Consider the following 14,796-nt stretch of genomic DNA (forward strand, 5'->3'; position numbering starts at 1 on the left):
TAATCTTTTTTTCTGGTGATTTTAGCTTGTATTTAAGGTGATGATGAATTAGTATGAGTGCCACTATTTTATAATCAATACATTTTTAATATGGAATGCCCCTTGTAGTATGATTATGGTATCTTCGGGTACCAAGGTTAGTCCTTTTTTTGTTGGTTTTGATAAGAATGTATATTTCATCACGCACTGTATTTATGCTATTGTGTATGTTTTAAGGATTGAATTATCCGAACTCAACAATGTATTTATTTATTTATTTAGTTTACATTTACAACTGCCTTACAGGTGGTATATGTTTCAGATTCTCAGGTGTCAACCTAATAATCTAACTTCACAGCAGAGCAGGCATGTACGTGCAGCACTTGCAGTGAAAGTGAAAGGCATATCCTTTTTCACAAAGCTTACAGGGGCTGAAGCCTGTTTAGCAGGTCTCAAACTAGAATAGAAGAAAAAAAATAGTACTTCAAATGACAGCGATTCCTCAAAGTGTTCTCTCCCACCTTCCTTAGCACTGCAAGACCGCCATTGTGGCATAAACCTTGTGTAAGCAAGCAAAATAACGTATATTTCTGCGAATCTTCCCACATGTGACCTCATATAAGGCGTTCTTTGTGCATTGCATCAACAGGTTTCTGTACATGGAAGATATGTTCGCTAGTTTGTATGTATAGATACCTGTAGGTGTGTTGATAGGTGTGTGAGGGTAAGTGTGTGATGTTGCTCCGTCTGCATATGAGCATTCATGTGTGATCTATGTCAAAGTGTTATGAGATATTATTTTGTGTGCAGGCCGTCTACTAAAGGCATATCGGTGTTTTCAAAGGTTTTGATAGATCTCAGGGACATGAATTCCCCATCTCACCCCCTTAATGTAATGCCCTCATTCCGTTCATTAAAGAAATAAGACCCCTCAAGATCAAGTGGTACTTCACTTGCGAAGCCTACCTCACATTGAGTACTTAGTAATATTAAGCCATTTCACCCACAACCCTGTCTGTCAATAATCAATCTGTTGTGGGTAAAGAACTGTGTTCACACCCTCCTGGAACATGGACCATTCATGCTTGTCTTGAAGTGGAAAGGGCACTCACGCTGTGACCTTGTAAATTCTTAACCTTTTTCCTGGCCTATTATTCACAAACTTACAATTTGAGTCTGACTACCACTTGCTGGCCCGCTCTCTCCTGAAAAAAACAAAAGCTCATTAGATTAAATGGCAAACATTGTTTTCCTTCCTTCCACACTGGTGTCTTACTTACACTAACCTGGCATTGCCAACTCCACCCTTCAGTCCTTTAAATATAACTTTGTTAATTGTGTAGCATAAGGAGGCCACACAAGGCCTGACTGATATGAATGCCATAGTACCGTGTATCTATTTATGTTGTCATACATTCACTTATTCTGTCCACACATCATTGCAACACTAAATGAGTGTCTGGTATCGGTTGTATAAGACTGCAGAAAGCCTTATTAATTTTGTTTTCTTTTTTTTGCTTAAATATGTTCAACTTATGATTTCTGTCTTTCTCCTTTGCCTTCTCTTTTTTAACAGATCCAAATTGTCCAGGCGAACAGCCCAGATGAGAATCTGACATGTTGCCCACACTCTAGAAGCGTCCCATTCCCCTCAACCTGTCAGTGACGCACAAAGACTTGAGCCCGATACGGATGAAGCGTTGTATTTCTCTACTGGTTTCCGCCGAAGCTGCAAATTGATACTGCAAGGCTTGGTCGTGCAGGCGAGGCTGTCCACCCCGTGACTTCTCGTCTGCGTTTTAACATGGCTCACTCCATAAATAGGGTTAACTATCACAAAGGTTGATGCAGACCTGACCTTCCCTGCCGTCCCCTTGTCAAGAAGTCCTCTTCCTGTGCACTTCGAAGAGGGAGTTACATCTATTATATTGTCCTCCACGTCATCCATTCATGGTTGCCTTCAAACATGTCAGTGCGAATGCCAAGCCCTTATTAACTGGAGGGGAGGTATATCTGTTGTATAGCCCCTAAGAAACAGCATGTGTCTGTTGTAACACAGTCTATCGGAGCTCACACTCAACCTCAGTACAGTCATACATCCAGTAGAGTGTGTCATGAATGCCATCCAAGTCGATATTTCTCTCACGTAATGTGGTTATAGAAGGCTCCATTTTTATCTGATTTTGATACAGTCTAGATTTCGAATTGAGTGCTAACAACCACGTTGATAGGTGGAGGAAGTGCTAAATCTGAAGGAGAACCCCTGGCGTAGTTTCCACCTGCACAGGGCGACTATGGTGAAGGAAATTCTGATGGCCGATTCTCTTCGGAAACTCTTCTTTCACAAATCTAAAGATCTTCAATTACCATCAAAACACTGTCTTTAGTACTGCTAAGTGTTTTACTATCAAAAAGCGTCCATATGACTTTTTAGCTTTTCTTCTTGCCAAGTGGGGAAGAGTGAGGAGTAAATATAACAGAACAATTGAGGTCTTGAGTTGCCCAAATTCTGTCCTGATTGAGGGGCAGATTTAACAGCCCCGTAGCGCCACCGGAGCGTCACTTTTCATGATGCTCCGGTGGCGCTAAGCATTGCTCCATATTTACAAGGAGGTGTAGCACCACTTTTTGTGGCGTTACACCTCCTTGTAAATATGGGCCCCTCCGACGCAGTTTTCTGCATCACAGTGGCATGCAATGGGTGTTGCGGTGAGCGTTCCACTGCAACACCCATTGCTTTTGATGCTGTCTCAGATTTAAGAGTTGTCGTAAACCTGAGAGAGCACCAAAAACTAACACCATCCCAGGGGTGGCATTAGCATGGCAAAATGAGGAGGAATACTTTTATTCCTCCTCGTTTTTTGCAGCACACATAGAAGAAGCAAAATGCCATGGATAATTGTTTATGTGCAGGAAGGTGTCTCTTCCTGCACATAAACAATCATTCCGAAATGACGCTTTGGTACGTCTATGCAGCACACATAGAAGTGCCACATCACCATAATAGATTGTTTATGTGCAGGAAGGGACACCTTCCTGCACATAAACAATCTAGCCCCTCAACATAGACACCCTTGCACTATGGTGCAAGGTTGCCTGCGTTGGCGGAGGCAGCTTAATTTAGCACCGGCGCAGGGGGAAACACAGGGCTGCACTGTATTTCTGTAAATATGGCGCATCCCTACATTTCAAAAGTGGCGCAGCGTAGCACTGCTATTTATGGCGCAGCACTGCGCTGCACCACTTTGGCTTAAATCAGGGCCTGTATGTGCACCTTATGGAGATGAGGAAGAGGGCTAAGCTAAATCATGATTGTTTGCACTGCTCTCACCCGCTCAAGGATCAGGCAGCACATGTTTGTACAGTTGTTCAAGAGCTTTCCCCGACAGAGCCAGATTGCTATATGCAGGCAGACGGTTTTGCTTGTATAGTAGGTAACCACATTTTCCACATTTCAATTTACACACCTGCCTACCTTGACCAGCTGGTCAACATCCTCTGTGCTCTTTTTCCTTTTATTTTATGCCACAAGAATGCTTATGTAGGAAATAGCATGCACCTGTAGAATGTGGTGTGCAGGGTAACACCAGTTTGCATATTCAATTCATTTTCTCTGATACACATTTTAAGATGCACATGCAGTTCTTCTATTGCACAGGATGCGGCAGAGAAACAAACATAGGTAAATTATATTTTCTGTGATATACTTGCTTATCCATCTACTCAAAGTGCCATGTTTATTCTTCTGAACGCACACACTAACACATGTCCCATTGCGTTCCATTACACTTACACAGAAGCACATATACATACTGTACACTCACACAGGAAATTGTTCCAGCCCCATTAAAGAGCCAAGCTGTTACCCTGCTCATTAAAAAAAAATCTAACCTTGAACCAAATGATATGAACACACGTTTATACAGTTGTTCAAGAGCTTTCCCCGACAGAGCCAGATTGCTATATGCAGGCAGACGGTTTTGCTTGTATAGTAGGTAACCACATTTTCCACATTTCAATTTACACACCTGCCTACCTTGACCAGCTGGTCAACATCCTCTGTGCTCTTTTTCCTTTTATTTTATGCCACAAGAATGCTTATGTAGGAAATAGCATGCACCTGTAGAATGTGGTGTGCAGGGTAACACCAGTTTGCATATTAAATTCATTTACTCTGATACACATTTTAAGATGCACGTGCAGTTCTTCTATTATACAGGATGCGGCAGAGAAACAAACATAGGTATATGATATTTTCTGTGATATACTTGCTTATCCATCTACTCAAAGTGGCATGTTTATTCTTCTGAACGCACACACTAACACATGTTCCATTGCGTTCCATTACACTTACACAGAAGCACACATACATACTGTACACTCACACAGGAAATTGTCATAGCCCCATTAAAGAGCCACGCTGTTACCCTGCCCATTTAAAAAAAATTCTAACCTTGAACCAAATGATATGAGCAACTATCATTTAATGGCTGGATGAGAGAGTCTCTCATCAGCTCCAGAGACCAAAATAATATCAAAACGCTAGATAAGCAGGACTGAGGTTTCTGCCTCTATTTCGGTATGGAGGCAGCCTTACACACAAAAGCTTGCAGACATGGTGAACCTAGCAGTGCTGATGCTTGTAGACTTCTCTGTAACCTTCAACACTAGAGATCATGGTCTCCTGCTGCAGTCCTTATCCAGCCGAGAAGACTGAAATATTATTCCTATGCAGATGACACATCTGTGATCAAGTATCTACATCTAACCCAACATGTTATTTTGAATACAGACAAATGGGAACGACCAGCAGAAACACCCACACCAAATGCAGTTATAATGTAATATAATTGCTAACAGTCAGTAACTCATTGAACAGCAGCACAATTATAAAAGCATAGGTGATATCCAAGAATAAGTAGTCATTAAGATGAGAGTGTAGACAATGCAGATAAAGTCTCTTAGGTCCTTTGAAACAACACCAGAGGCCTTTCACTGGCATTTACGACTAGTACATGGCAGAAGGACGATAGTTTGGGGCACACGCAGCAGTATGCACTATTCTTTGAAGTCTCACGGAAGTCCGGTGATATGGCCTTGTATAGCTAATAAGTAGTCAGTCATTCTCATTGATCCAAATAGTAGACTTTGATGTGGTCAAGCTGTTTGGCTCAAATGTCCGGTGATTGGTTACTCTATCATGTGAAGCAGATGTTCAGGGTCTGATTCACAAACTGCACTTTTGAATAACTTTACACTTTTGGGTAAGTTTACTACTTTTGGGTATTCACAAAGTGCACTTTTGTAGTAACTTACATTTTTGTAGTAAATTTAACACTACACATTGCCAACCACTGGTACTGTAATACTCACCCTCAGAAAATAACAGAGTTAGGGAATTAAAATAAAACCACAAAGGAAATACTGTTAAATTAGTTTTTTTAAATAGTTAAAAATATAAATTAATGCTAAAAAATAATGTATAAAAATAGTACATATTCAATCAATCAATCAATCAGTGAATTTATAAAGCGCGCTATGTACCCAACAGGGTTTCGAGGCGCTGGGGAGGGGGGGGGGGGGTGCTGCTAGCGTTCGAAGAGCCATGTCTTGAGGAGTCTCCTGAAGGTGAGGAGGTCCTGGGTCTGGCGTAGTGAGGTGGGGAGAGAGTTCCAGGTCTTGGCGGCGAGGAAGGAGAAGGATCTGCCGCCCGAGGTCTTGCGCTGGATTCGGGGGACGATGGCGAGGGCGAGGTTGGCAGAGCGGAGTTGACGTGTGGGGACGTAGAAGTTGAGTCTGGGGTTCAGGTAGGTGGGTCCGGTGTTGTGTAGTGCCTTGTGTGCGTGGGTGAGGAGTTTGAAGGTGATCCTTTTTTCCACGGGGAGCCAGTGGAGGTCCTTCAGGTGGGGGGAAATGTGACATCAGCGGGGTATGTCGAGGATCAGGCGGGCGGATGCGTTCTGGATGCGTTGGAGTCGTTTGATGTCTTTCGTTGGGATGCCTGTGTAGAGTGCGTTGCTGTAGTCAAGTCTGCTACTGACGAGGGCTTGAGTCACCGTCTTCCTGGTTCCTGTTGGAATCCACTTGAAGATCCTGCGGAGCATGCGGAGGGTGTTGAAACAAGAAGAGAAGACGGCGTTGATCTGTTTGGACATGGTGAGAGCAGATTCGAGGATGAAGCTGAGGTTTCGTGCGTGGCTTGCTGGGGTGGGTGGGGGTCCGAGGGCGGTGGGCCACCAGGAGTCGTTCCAGGCCGAGGGGGTGCGTCCGAGGATGAGGACTTCCGTCTTGTCGGAGTTGAGCTTCAGGCGGCTGTTGCTCATCCACTCGGCGATGGATTTTAGTCCCTCGTGGAGGTTGGTTTTGGCGGTGAGCGGGTCTTTGGTCAGGGAGAGGACGAGCTGGGTGTCGTCGGCATAGGAGATGATGCTGAGGTTGTGTTGACGGGCCAGTTGTGCGAGGGGGGCCATGTAGACGTTGAACAACGTTGGGCTAAGAGAGGAGCCTTGGGGGACACCGCAGATGAGGTTGGTGGCTTTGGAGCGGAAGGGTGAGAGTCGGACTCTCTGGGTTCTGTCGGAGAGGAAGGATGAGATCCAGTTGAGGGCTTTGTCTTGGATGCCGGCTTCGTGGAGACGGGTTAGCAGGGTGCGGTGGCAGACTGTGTCGAAAGCGGCTGATAGGTCGAGGAGGATGAGGGCTGAGGTTTCGCCGTTGTCCATTTGTTGTCTGATGTCATCTGTGGCGGCGAGGAGTGCGGTCTCAGTGCTGTGGTTTCGTCTGAATCCAGATTGAGAGGGGTCTAGGATGGAGTTGTCTTCTAGGAAGTGGGCGAGCTGTGCGTTGACGATCTTCTCGATGACTTTCGCTGGAAAAGGGAGGAGAGAGATCAGTCGGAAGTTTTTGAGATCGTTGGGGTCAGCCTTGGGTTTCTTGAGGAGGGGTTGGATTTCTGCGTGCTTCCAGCTGTCCGGGAAGGTGGCGGTGTTGAAGGAGAGGTTGATGATCTTGCGGAGTTTGGGGGTGATGGTGGCGTCAGCTTTGTTGAATACGTGATGTGGGCACGGGTCCGTGGGAGAGCCTGAGTGGATGGAATTCATGGTTGTTAGGGTTTCGGCGTCGTCTACTTGGGTCCAGGTGGTGAGGCGGCAGGCGTGGGAGGAGTCGTCGGGGGTGGGGTCTGACGGAGGTGCGGTGTTGAAGCTGTCGTGGATGGCTGTGATTTTCTGGTGGAAGAAGGTGGAGAGATCGTCGCAGAGTTTCTGGGAGGGAGGGACGTCGTTGACGTTGGCGTTAGGGTTGGAGAGTTCCTTCACGATGTAGAAAAGTTCTTTGCAGTCGTGGGCGTTGTTGTTGAGGCGTTCTGTGAAGTGAGCGCGCTTGGCGAGTCGGATCCGTTGGTGGTGTTCACGGTTGGCGTCCTTGAGGGTATCAAGGTTGTCGGGTGTGCGCTCGAGGATCCATTTCTTCTTGAGTTTCTGGCAGGTGCGTTTGGAGGTGGTCAGTTCGTCTGTGAACCAGGCTAGTTTTTTCTTTTCTTGGTTGGCGGTGGGTTTCTTGAGTGGGGCTAAGGTGTTGGCGCAGTTGAGGATCCATTGATGGAGGTTGATGGCGGCGGTGCTCGGGTCGGTGGGTTCGGATGGTGGTTATTTGGCGAGTGTGCTGGTTAGTTGGTCTTCGGTGACTTTTCCCCAGCGGCGGTGAGGCGGTAGAGGGATGCGGTGGTGTTCGGTGTTTTTCTTGAAGGTAAAGTGGACGCAGTGATGGTCGGTCCAGTGGAGTTCGGAGGTGTGGCTGAAAGAGATGTGGTTGCTTGAGGTGAAGAGTGGATCAAGCGTGTGTCCGGCGATGTGGGTGGGAGTGTTGACCAGTTGACGGAGTCCGAGGTTTAGGAGGTTGGTGGTCAGTGATGCGGTGTTGGCGTCGTTGTTGTTTTCCAGGTGGAAGTTCAGATCTCCCAGGAGGATGTAGTCTGGATAGGCGAGAGCGTGGGTGCTTGCGAGGTCAGAGACGGTGTCGCTGAAGGGGGCTCTTGGTCCTGGAGGGCGGTATATGAGGGTTCCTCTGAGGATATTTATGATCTAATTATAAAATGCGATAATCTGTTTTGAATTTAAACATAACAGTACATTTTATTAAAATAATTACATTAATTTTATTTAATTCCATGCATCACTTTTAATAATTAGGAATGATCGTCATCAATTATTTATTTTTTCTTGAGTCAAGAATTTATTTTTTTATTTAAACTTCAGAAAAATATAAATGTAATATATTTCCAGGTATTAAAGTTTTAATTCAAATAATTTAACAGTGTTGTAAATTTGTTCATTTTATTCTACACAAAGGAAATATCACCTTAATCTACATTTGTATTACATTACAATATTTTAATATTTATTGCCAGTTAACGTACTTTTTTTAACATGTTCTCCACACTTTACTGACTCTGCAACAAGATGACCTTGCACTGTAAAGTATAAGGAAAAATAAAAAAGTTTATTTAACTGGAAAATAAATATTCAAATTGTTTTTGTTAAATTTTAATGTAAATTCATTTTATATATTTACTTTAAAAGTAGAACAAAATATGTAACATCTTACATTAGTTTTGAATAAGACCTTAAAGGGAAATGTATTAAATTAAAACTATTTTTCTGACATTTACTTTAAAAAATAAATCACTACTTAAAGAAAAAATATTTTTAATGTGAATTAATTTTATCAAAAGTGATGCATAGATTTAATTAAAATTATTGTAATTATTTTTCAATAAAATATATAAGTAAACTTATTCTTAGATTCCAAAGAGGTTATTAAAATACTTTATAGTTAATAAATATGTACTAGATTTATAAATGTTTTTTAACATAAATTCATATTTAATTTTTTTTAACTATTTTGACTAGAGACGCCTCAGCCTAAAAGACTATATAAAGTTACGACTTGCATCATGCCTTTTACTACCATGCACACAAAAGGAACGTTGTATTATTTAGTTGTGATGTTCTCTAGAAACATCCCAAATAGACATATTGTTTACAGAGTTCAGAATGATAACATTGACCCACCTATTGTGCACTAGAGCTGTCCATACTGCATTTGTAGGTGCCACTCAGGTAGAGGGGATACTTGGATTTGGGGGTATGGTGCAAGATGAACAGTCACTGGACACATTTGGACTGTTTTCACTTTTGCGTGTAATTATATAGTTTTATCTGACAATGTTTCTGCTTGTCACACTCCAAAGCAGACTACAAGAGCATAACATATAATGGGTGTAAGGTAAACAATTGGAATGTAATGATGTGCACCTGCTGAGTTATTATGGTTACCTTCCTTTTCTCCTTTTACTGAGCTGTAGAAAGATTTCCTGAGTGGCATGTGAAACACCCTAGACCGAAGATTCATGGACATGGACAACTGCACTTACCATTCTCCTGAACACAGTGTCTGTTGAAATCCCATCACCTATATTAGAACCTTTGGGATTCTCTAATCTAACCTGCTCTCAATTCTTCATCCTTGGTGCTTTGTTTTTCATGTTCACTACTGTATGGGTAGTTCTCATGGTGTGTGCACTGTGGCGTTGTTACATTATGGGAAGGAGGAAGTGGTTCTAGTGAAAAGGGAAATTTATGTAGGAAAAATGAAGCAAGGTAGGGCACCCTTGATGGCCTGCACTGCTCCACACCACTATCACGAAGAGAACTGAAGCACACATTTCTGAATTTTTGGAGAAAATAGAAATAGCATGGGCTGCCACTGTCCTTTTTTGGTGGATGAAATAGCTCTATTTGTTTTCTTCGCGGGGCCTGTCCCATTTTCAGACATTTTTCAGTTCAGGAGAGTGAGGTGGTGATCTATACCTAAACCACAAGCAGTCCATGCTTGATGCATAATTCTCACAAGAAATAAGGATTTCACATGCATTACGCTTGGGAGGTCATCTGTTTGAAAATCATATGCAAATATTTACATTTGGGTATTGTCCATGCACTTTCTAAATTCACACTATGAATGGTAGTAGCTTGGCACATGCAATCATGGCACATTCATGGTCAGATTTATCAAAATATCACGCAAAGCAACACAGAGCAGCAAGACGCTTTGCTGGGCTTTGTTGTGTGACAGGGAGAGGGCAGGAATGTGGCACATTTATTACTATAGGCGCTGCCTTGTTTTACTCCAGATTCACCAAGCCACGCATGGCACGCATGATGGTCTTGTGCAGCTTGGTAAATCTCATTCTAGGTTTTCCAGGACCCTCTGCCCCTTGCATGACACAAGGGTAACTCAAAATCTTTAATAAATATGTCCCTCAGTTTTTAGTTCATGAAAGGCATGTACTACTTGAACCAAGTCTCAAGCGAGAGAAAATTACATGACCATTGAAAGTGCAAGTAAAACAGAAGGTATATGTCAAATGTGTATCTCAATTATTGATTTGAGAGATTGTACTCTTGTAAAAACAAATTATGCACAGCCCTATTCAGTAGGAAAACGTTTTTGTCCAACAAGGCAATAGTGGGAAGTTTAGTAGTGCACAGAACAGCTCATCATATCCTGGGTCAGCCAACCCAAATAGCATGATCCTAATGTAGACAAACACCAAATTTCCAATGCCTCCCACGACAACTGGTTCCGAATGCAGCAATGTCAGTGTACCAGAGGTCAACTAACCTACTGGATTTACTGGTGGCTGAGGCTAGAAATCTGAGACACACACAGGAGCTAGGGTAGAAAAGCATTTTATCATTTGCCCCAGAGTTCAGTACACACTAGTTCCAACGCACAATATCACACATGAGACAGAAAGCCTTTTTTCTGTAATTCACATGGGGCTAGTAATGAGAGTTACACGCACCATTGGATTTATAAGTCACTAGGCATTTCTGCTTGTCTGATGTTTTAACCATGAAACTCCGACTTTAAATCTCAAAGTGAAACACTGGGGAAAGTTACGAACTACTGGGAGAATCAGGGTGGTATTTCCAATTCTCCCACAATTGCTTATGTGTGAAGGAACTGTCAGTGTCCCACTTGTAATCCCACTGTGATGTTACCCTAATCCCTGTAGTTACCGATATTTACATTATTGGCAACTTCGGGAGGGGGGTAATTGGAAATCCCATTTGAAATTTCTGAGTCCTCATAGTAAGAAATTTAGTACATTAGCATATTTTGTACTTAAAGAAAAACTATTAAAGGTGAGGCCAGAAAAATCTAAACCCAAGATGTGTAACTGCTATATAAACTCAGTGGCTCTGTTTATCCCCAAAACACTCCAGCACTGTGTTTTCGGATTCAGGAGTCAGTGGCTTGATGGTCATGTGGAGCCACTTCTGTAACATGTATGCAGAAAGCTCATGGGCCTAATGAACGTTTATACCTGTCCAATGGCCTTTTTTTTTTTTTTCGAAGGGCTTTCAACTTTAGATCTAACAAGATTTGATTTTGTTACCTTACTTTGTCAATCCGTTTCCTTCTTCTCCCAGTGCTTCATAGTACCAACAGTCATTCCTTTCTTTCAACTGGAACAGCCCTTTCGATTTGTATTAAGCTATGGCATTGAACTAGTAGATGTGTGCTCAATGTCTTGCTGTTTTGGCTGCATAACATGGAAGTTACTTAATTTGCCTGCTCATCTGAATTTAGCATGGCATGGGACAGGATATTACCAAGAACACACTGACTGACTCATGCCCGAAAAGTAGGTGATCGCCATACACAGTCACAGTATGACCAGTATCCAAGGAAACAGGTGCAAAACACAGAAAATAGCTTTAGGCTTTAGGTAGAGCTTTAGAAACAAAGGGGATGATTCCTAGTTTGGCGGGCGGCAGTGGCCGCCCGCCAAGCGGGAACCGCCAGAAGACCGTACCGCGTCAAAAGACCGCGGCGGTCATTCTGGCTTTCCCGCTGGGCGGGCGGGCGACCACCAAAAGGCCCCCCTCCCGCCCAGCGGGAAAGCCACAGCAACGATGAAGCTGGCTCCGAATGGAGCCGGCGGAGTTGCTTTTGTGCGACGGGTGCAGTTGCACCCGTCGCGATTTCCAGTGTCTGCTATGCAGATACTGGAAATCAATGTGGGGCCCTGTTAGGGGGCCCCACGACACCCGTTCCCGCCAGCCTGGTTCTGGCGGTCAAAACCGGAAGGGGGTCGGAATCCCCATGGCGGCGCTGCCTGCAGCGCCACCATGGAGGATTCTGCAGCCCAGGGGACAACCGGCGGGAAACCGCCGGTTCACCTTTTCTGACCGCGGCTTTACCGCCGCGGTCAGAATGGGCCTGGATGCACCGACAGCCTGTTGGCGGTGCATCCGCGGTCTCGGACCGCCAGGGTAGGAATGACCCCCAAAAAGTGTCTCACACCATGTCTCTCCATACTCCCTTTTCGCCACAGAAAAGTTGAAGGCTGATATCCTACATCATGTGCATTGATTTGTGATATGGAGTGTGTCGCAGCCTTGATTATAAGGATGGATTCTATCAAATATGTATTGATTTTTCGTAATGCGCTTCTAATATTGTATAATTGATTTATGGATACTTTGTTTCTTCCTGAACAGCCTCTTACCAAGGGCCGATGACCTATGTTGCTTTGTACATATATGTGACGGCTGTAGGTGCCTTCCCTTTCCTGACCCTCCCTCCCTCACTCTATTATATTACAATTAACGGCAACTGTACCAAGGTGATATGTTTAGTTCTCATATATGAGTGTTGGAAGTTTGGGGCTTTAAAGTCTTTATATTTCTCCAAAGGCGATGAAAGTTCATAAAATAAAGATTACATGTTGCATTTATGGACAGATCTGACTTTGCTTAGTAAATTTGTTTTCATGACCCTCAAGTTTGTCATGCCTCATAACTCACTGTTCACTTTGTGACTGTCTGGGCAATAATATTGTAACTTTATGTACTCAAGGACCATACATGAAGTTTTGCTAAATATAAGCAAAAAGACATAGGCCCTGATTGAGTTCTAAGATTAGATGTTGTACGTATGCAGATGGTTACATGGCAGTATATCAAGGTCAATAATATATCCTTAATTGAATGACTTCCAGTACATTCCCTACTACTAGACTGTCATGATAAGTACATACATATTTTACCACCACATACTCTAACTGCTCTTATCAACTATTGTAGGCACTTATTGCTGGGCTGGAAAGTCCACTGGATGATGATGGATGTTCACCCCTGCCCTGAGTGCACTGGCTGCTAAGATATCTGGATCCTGGTACTGATTGCTGGTCATGGGCGAACATGGATCATATGATCTAGGCTTGTATCGCAGTAATGCAGTTTGTTTAGCCTGGGAGTGGAGCACCAAGCACTACCCTTGTGAGGATAGGGGGCTACTACCCTTACCTGGATTTAAGCCACATGAGCAGTGTTGTGGCATTATGCATTTTTTGTATAGTACTATCAGTAATGAGAACAGGCCTTTTTACCCTTGTTACAGAAGTGGGGCCTGATGGCCAACGCATGTAAAGTTCCATGGCTGTGTACCTAACTCATCATTCGCCTGTATGGATTGTGTGCAGCGCCAGACAGTGAGTGATGCTTGTGTGTACATGCTTGGACACCTTTGACGTGCTTGGACAGCATGTGATACTTACTCAGCCATGTCTGCCTTCCCAGTAATAACAAATTATCTCACAACTGCCATGGGGGAAATAAGTACAGAGACAGGAATACTGGAACAGAGATTTGACACAGTGCAAAGGCTAATGAACAATCCGGCCATTATAGTGGAAGTTTATATGCATATGATGCAGCATTCCTCGTGAGAACTGCAAAAAACCTACAGAATCTTTTGGATGCTTAATGGATGACCTTAATTTAAAAAGTTAATCTGACCAAGTCCTTTACTATGATCACTGGCCCAAAAAACACTAAAACTACAGGACATTGTAAAGGAGAGTCTGCAGTTGCGAAAGTTAAAACATTTAGGGGCATATTTATAATGCCTTATCGCCATCTGGCACCACATTAACGTAATTTTTTTTAACGTTAATGTGGCCCACCGAGGCCGACATTCCCACGCCTTATTTATCTAGTGGCGCAATGCATGCTTTATGCCACTCTGTAACCCTTTGCACTACATTATGCCTGCGCCAGGTATAATGTATGTAAAGGGGGCGTTCCCTCGTTAGGGTAGCCGGAAAAATGGCGTAGCATTTTCATTGCAGCATTTTTTATGGCACTTTTAACACATGCTCAAGAGCAGGCATTAAACGAGGGCTTCCATTCTTTAGAATGGTGCCCTATGTACTCTGCAGGAGTAGAGGCAATATTGTGGCGCTACTCCAGCAGAGTACATCAATAGCGTCATGAAAAATTATGCTATTGCCCCCTAACCTGCACCATGGTGCGCCAAATTTTAATTATGGTGCACACATGGTGGGGGTAGGAGGGTGCTAAGGGGCGCAGGGAAAGTGCCGCTGCACTTGGTGCAGCGCCATTTTCCATAAATCTGCCCCTTATTCTGTTAGGCATTATTTTTGTCTCTGACTTGAATTAGGGTTACTTACTAAGTCAGAGTTTGTAGTCCCTTACAAGAACAAATGAGGCAATTCATAACTTGGCCTCTAAACTAGGCCAAAACCCATAAAAATATTTTACAATTAAATAGAAGCAAATCATACCTGTAAGCACGTACAAGGCAGGTGTTTGGTGGTATATTAACCCGAACAAAATTAAATTCAGAAGGCATAAAATAGTGTTTCCAAAAGTATTGCGACATATATATGCTACACCGAATTAGGGATGAGGATAACTTAAAAATTGCCCCTCTGTTGCTTTG

At 43.4% G+C, this 14,796-nt stretch overlaps 1 protein-coding gene across 2 annotated transcripts in view; it reads left to right on the top strand.

The window, feature by feature from the left end:
* KIF1A (kinesin family member 1A) overlaps window positions 1–5,430 on the top strand; it is a 3,950,406-nt gene extending 3,944,976 nt beyond the window's left edge. For both annotated transcript variants that reach the window (XM_069213666.1, XM_069213667.1), the window contains one exon: window positions 1,556–5,430. In XM_069213666.1, the coding sequence (XP_069069767.1) occupies window positions 1,556–1,595 (40 nt within the window). In that variant the 3' untranslated portion in view covers window positions 1,596–5,430. The remainder of the gene's footprint in view (window positions 1–1,555) is intronic.
* Window positions 5,431–14,796: the final 9,366 nt, after the last annotated feature.

The sequence above is a fragment of the Pleurodeles waltl genome, chromosome 11 (genome assembly GCF_031143425.1).
Source record: "Pleurodeles waltl isolate 20211129_DDA chromosome 11, aPleWal1.hap1.20221129, whole genome shotgun sequence".
NCBI classification, from domain to species: Eukaryota; Metazoa; Chordata; class Amphibia; order Caudata; family Salamandridae; genus Pleurodeles; species Pleurodeles waltl.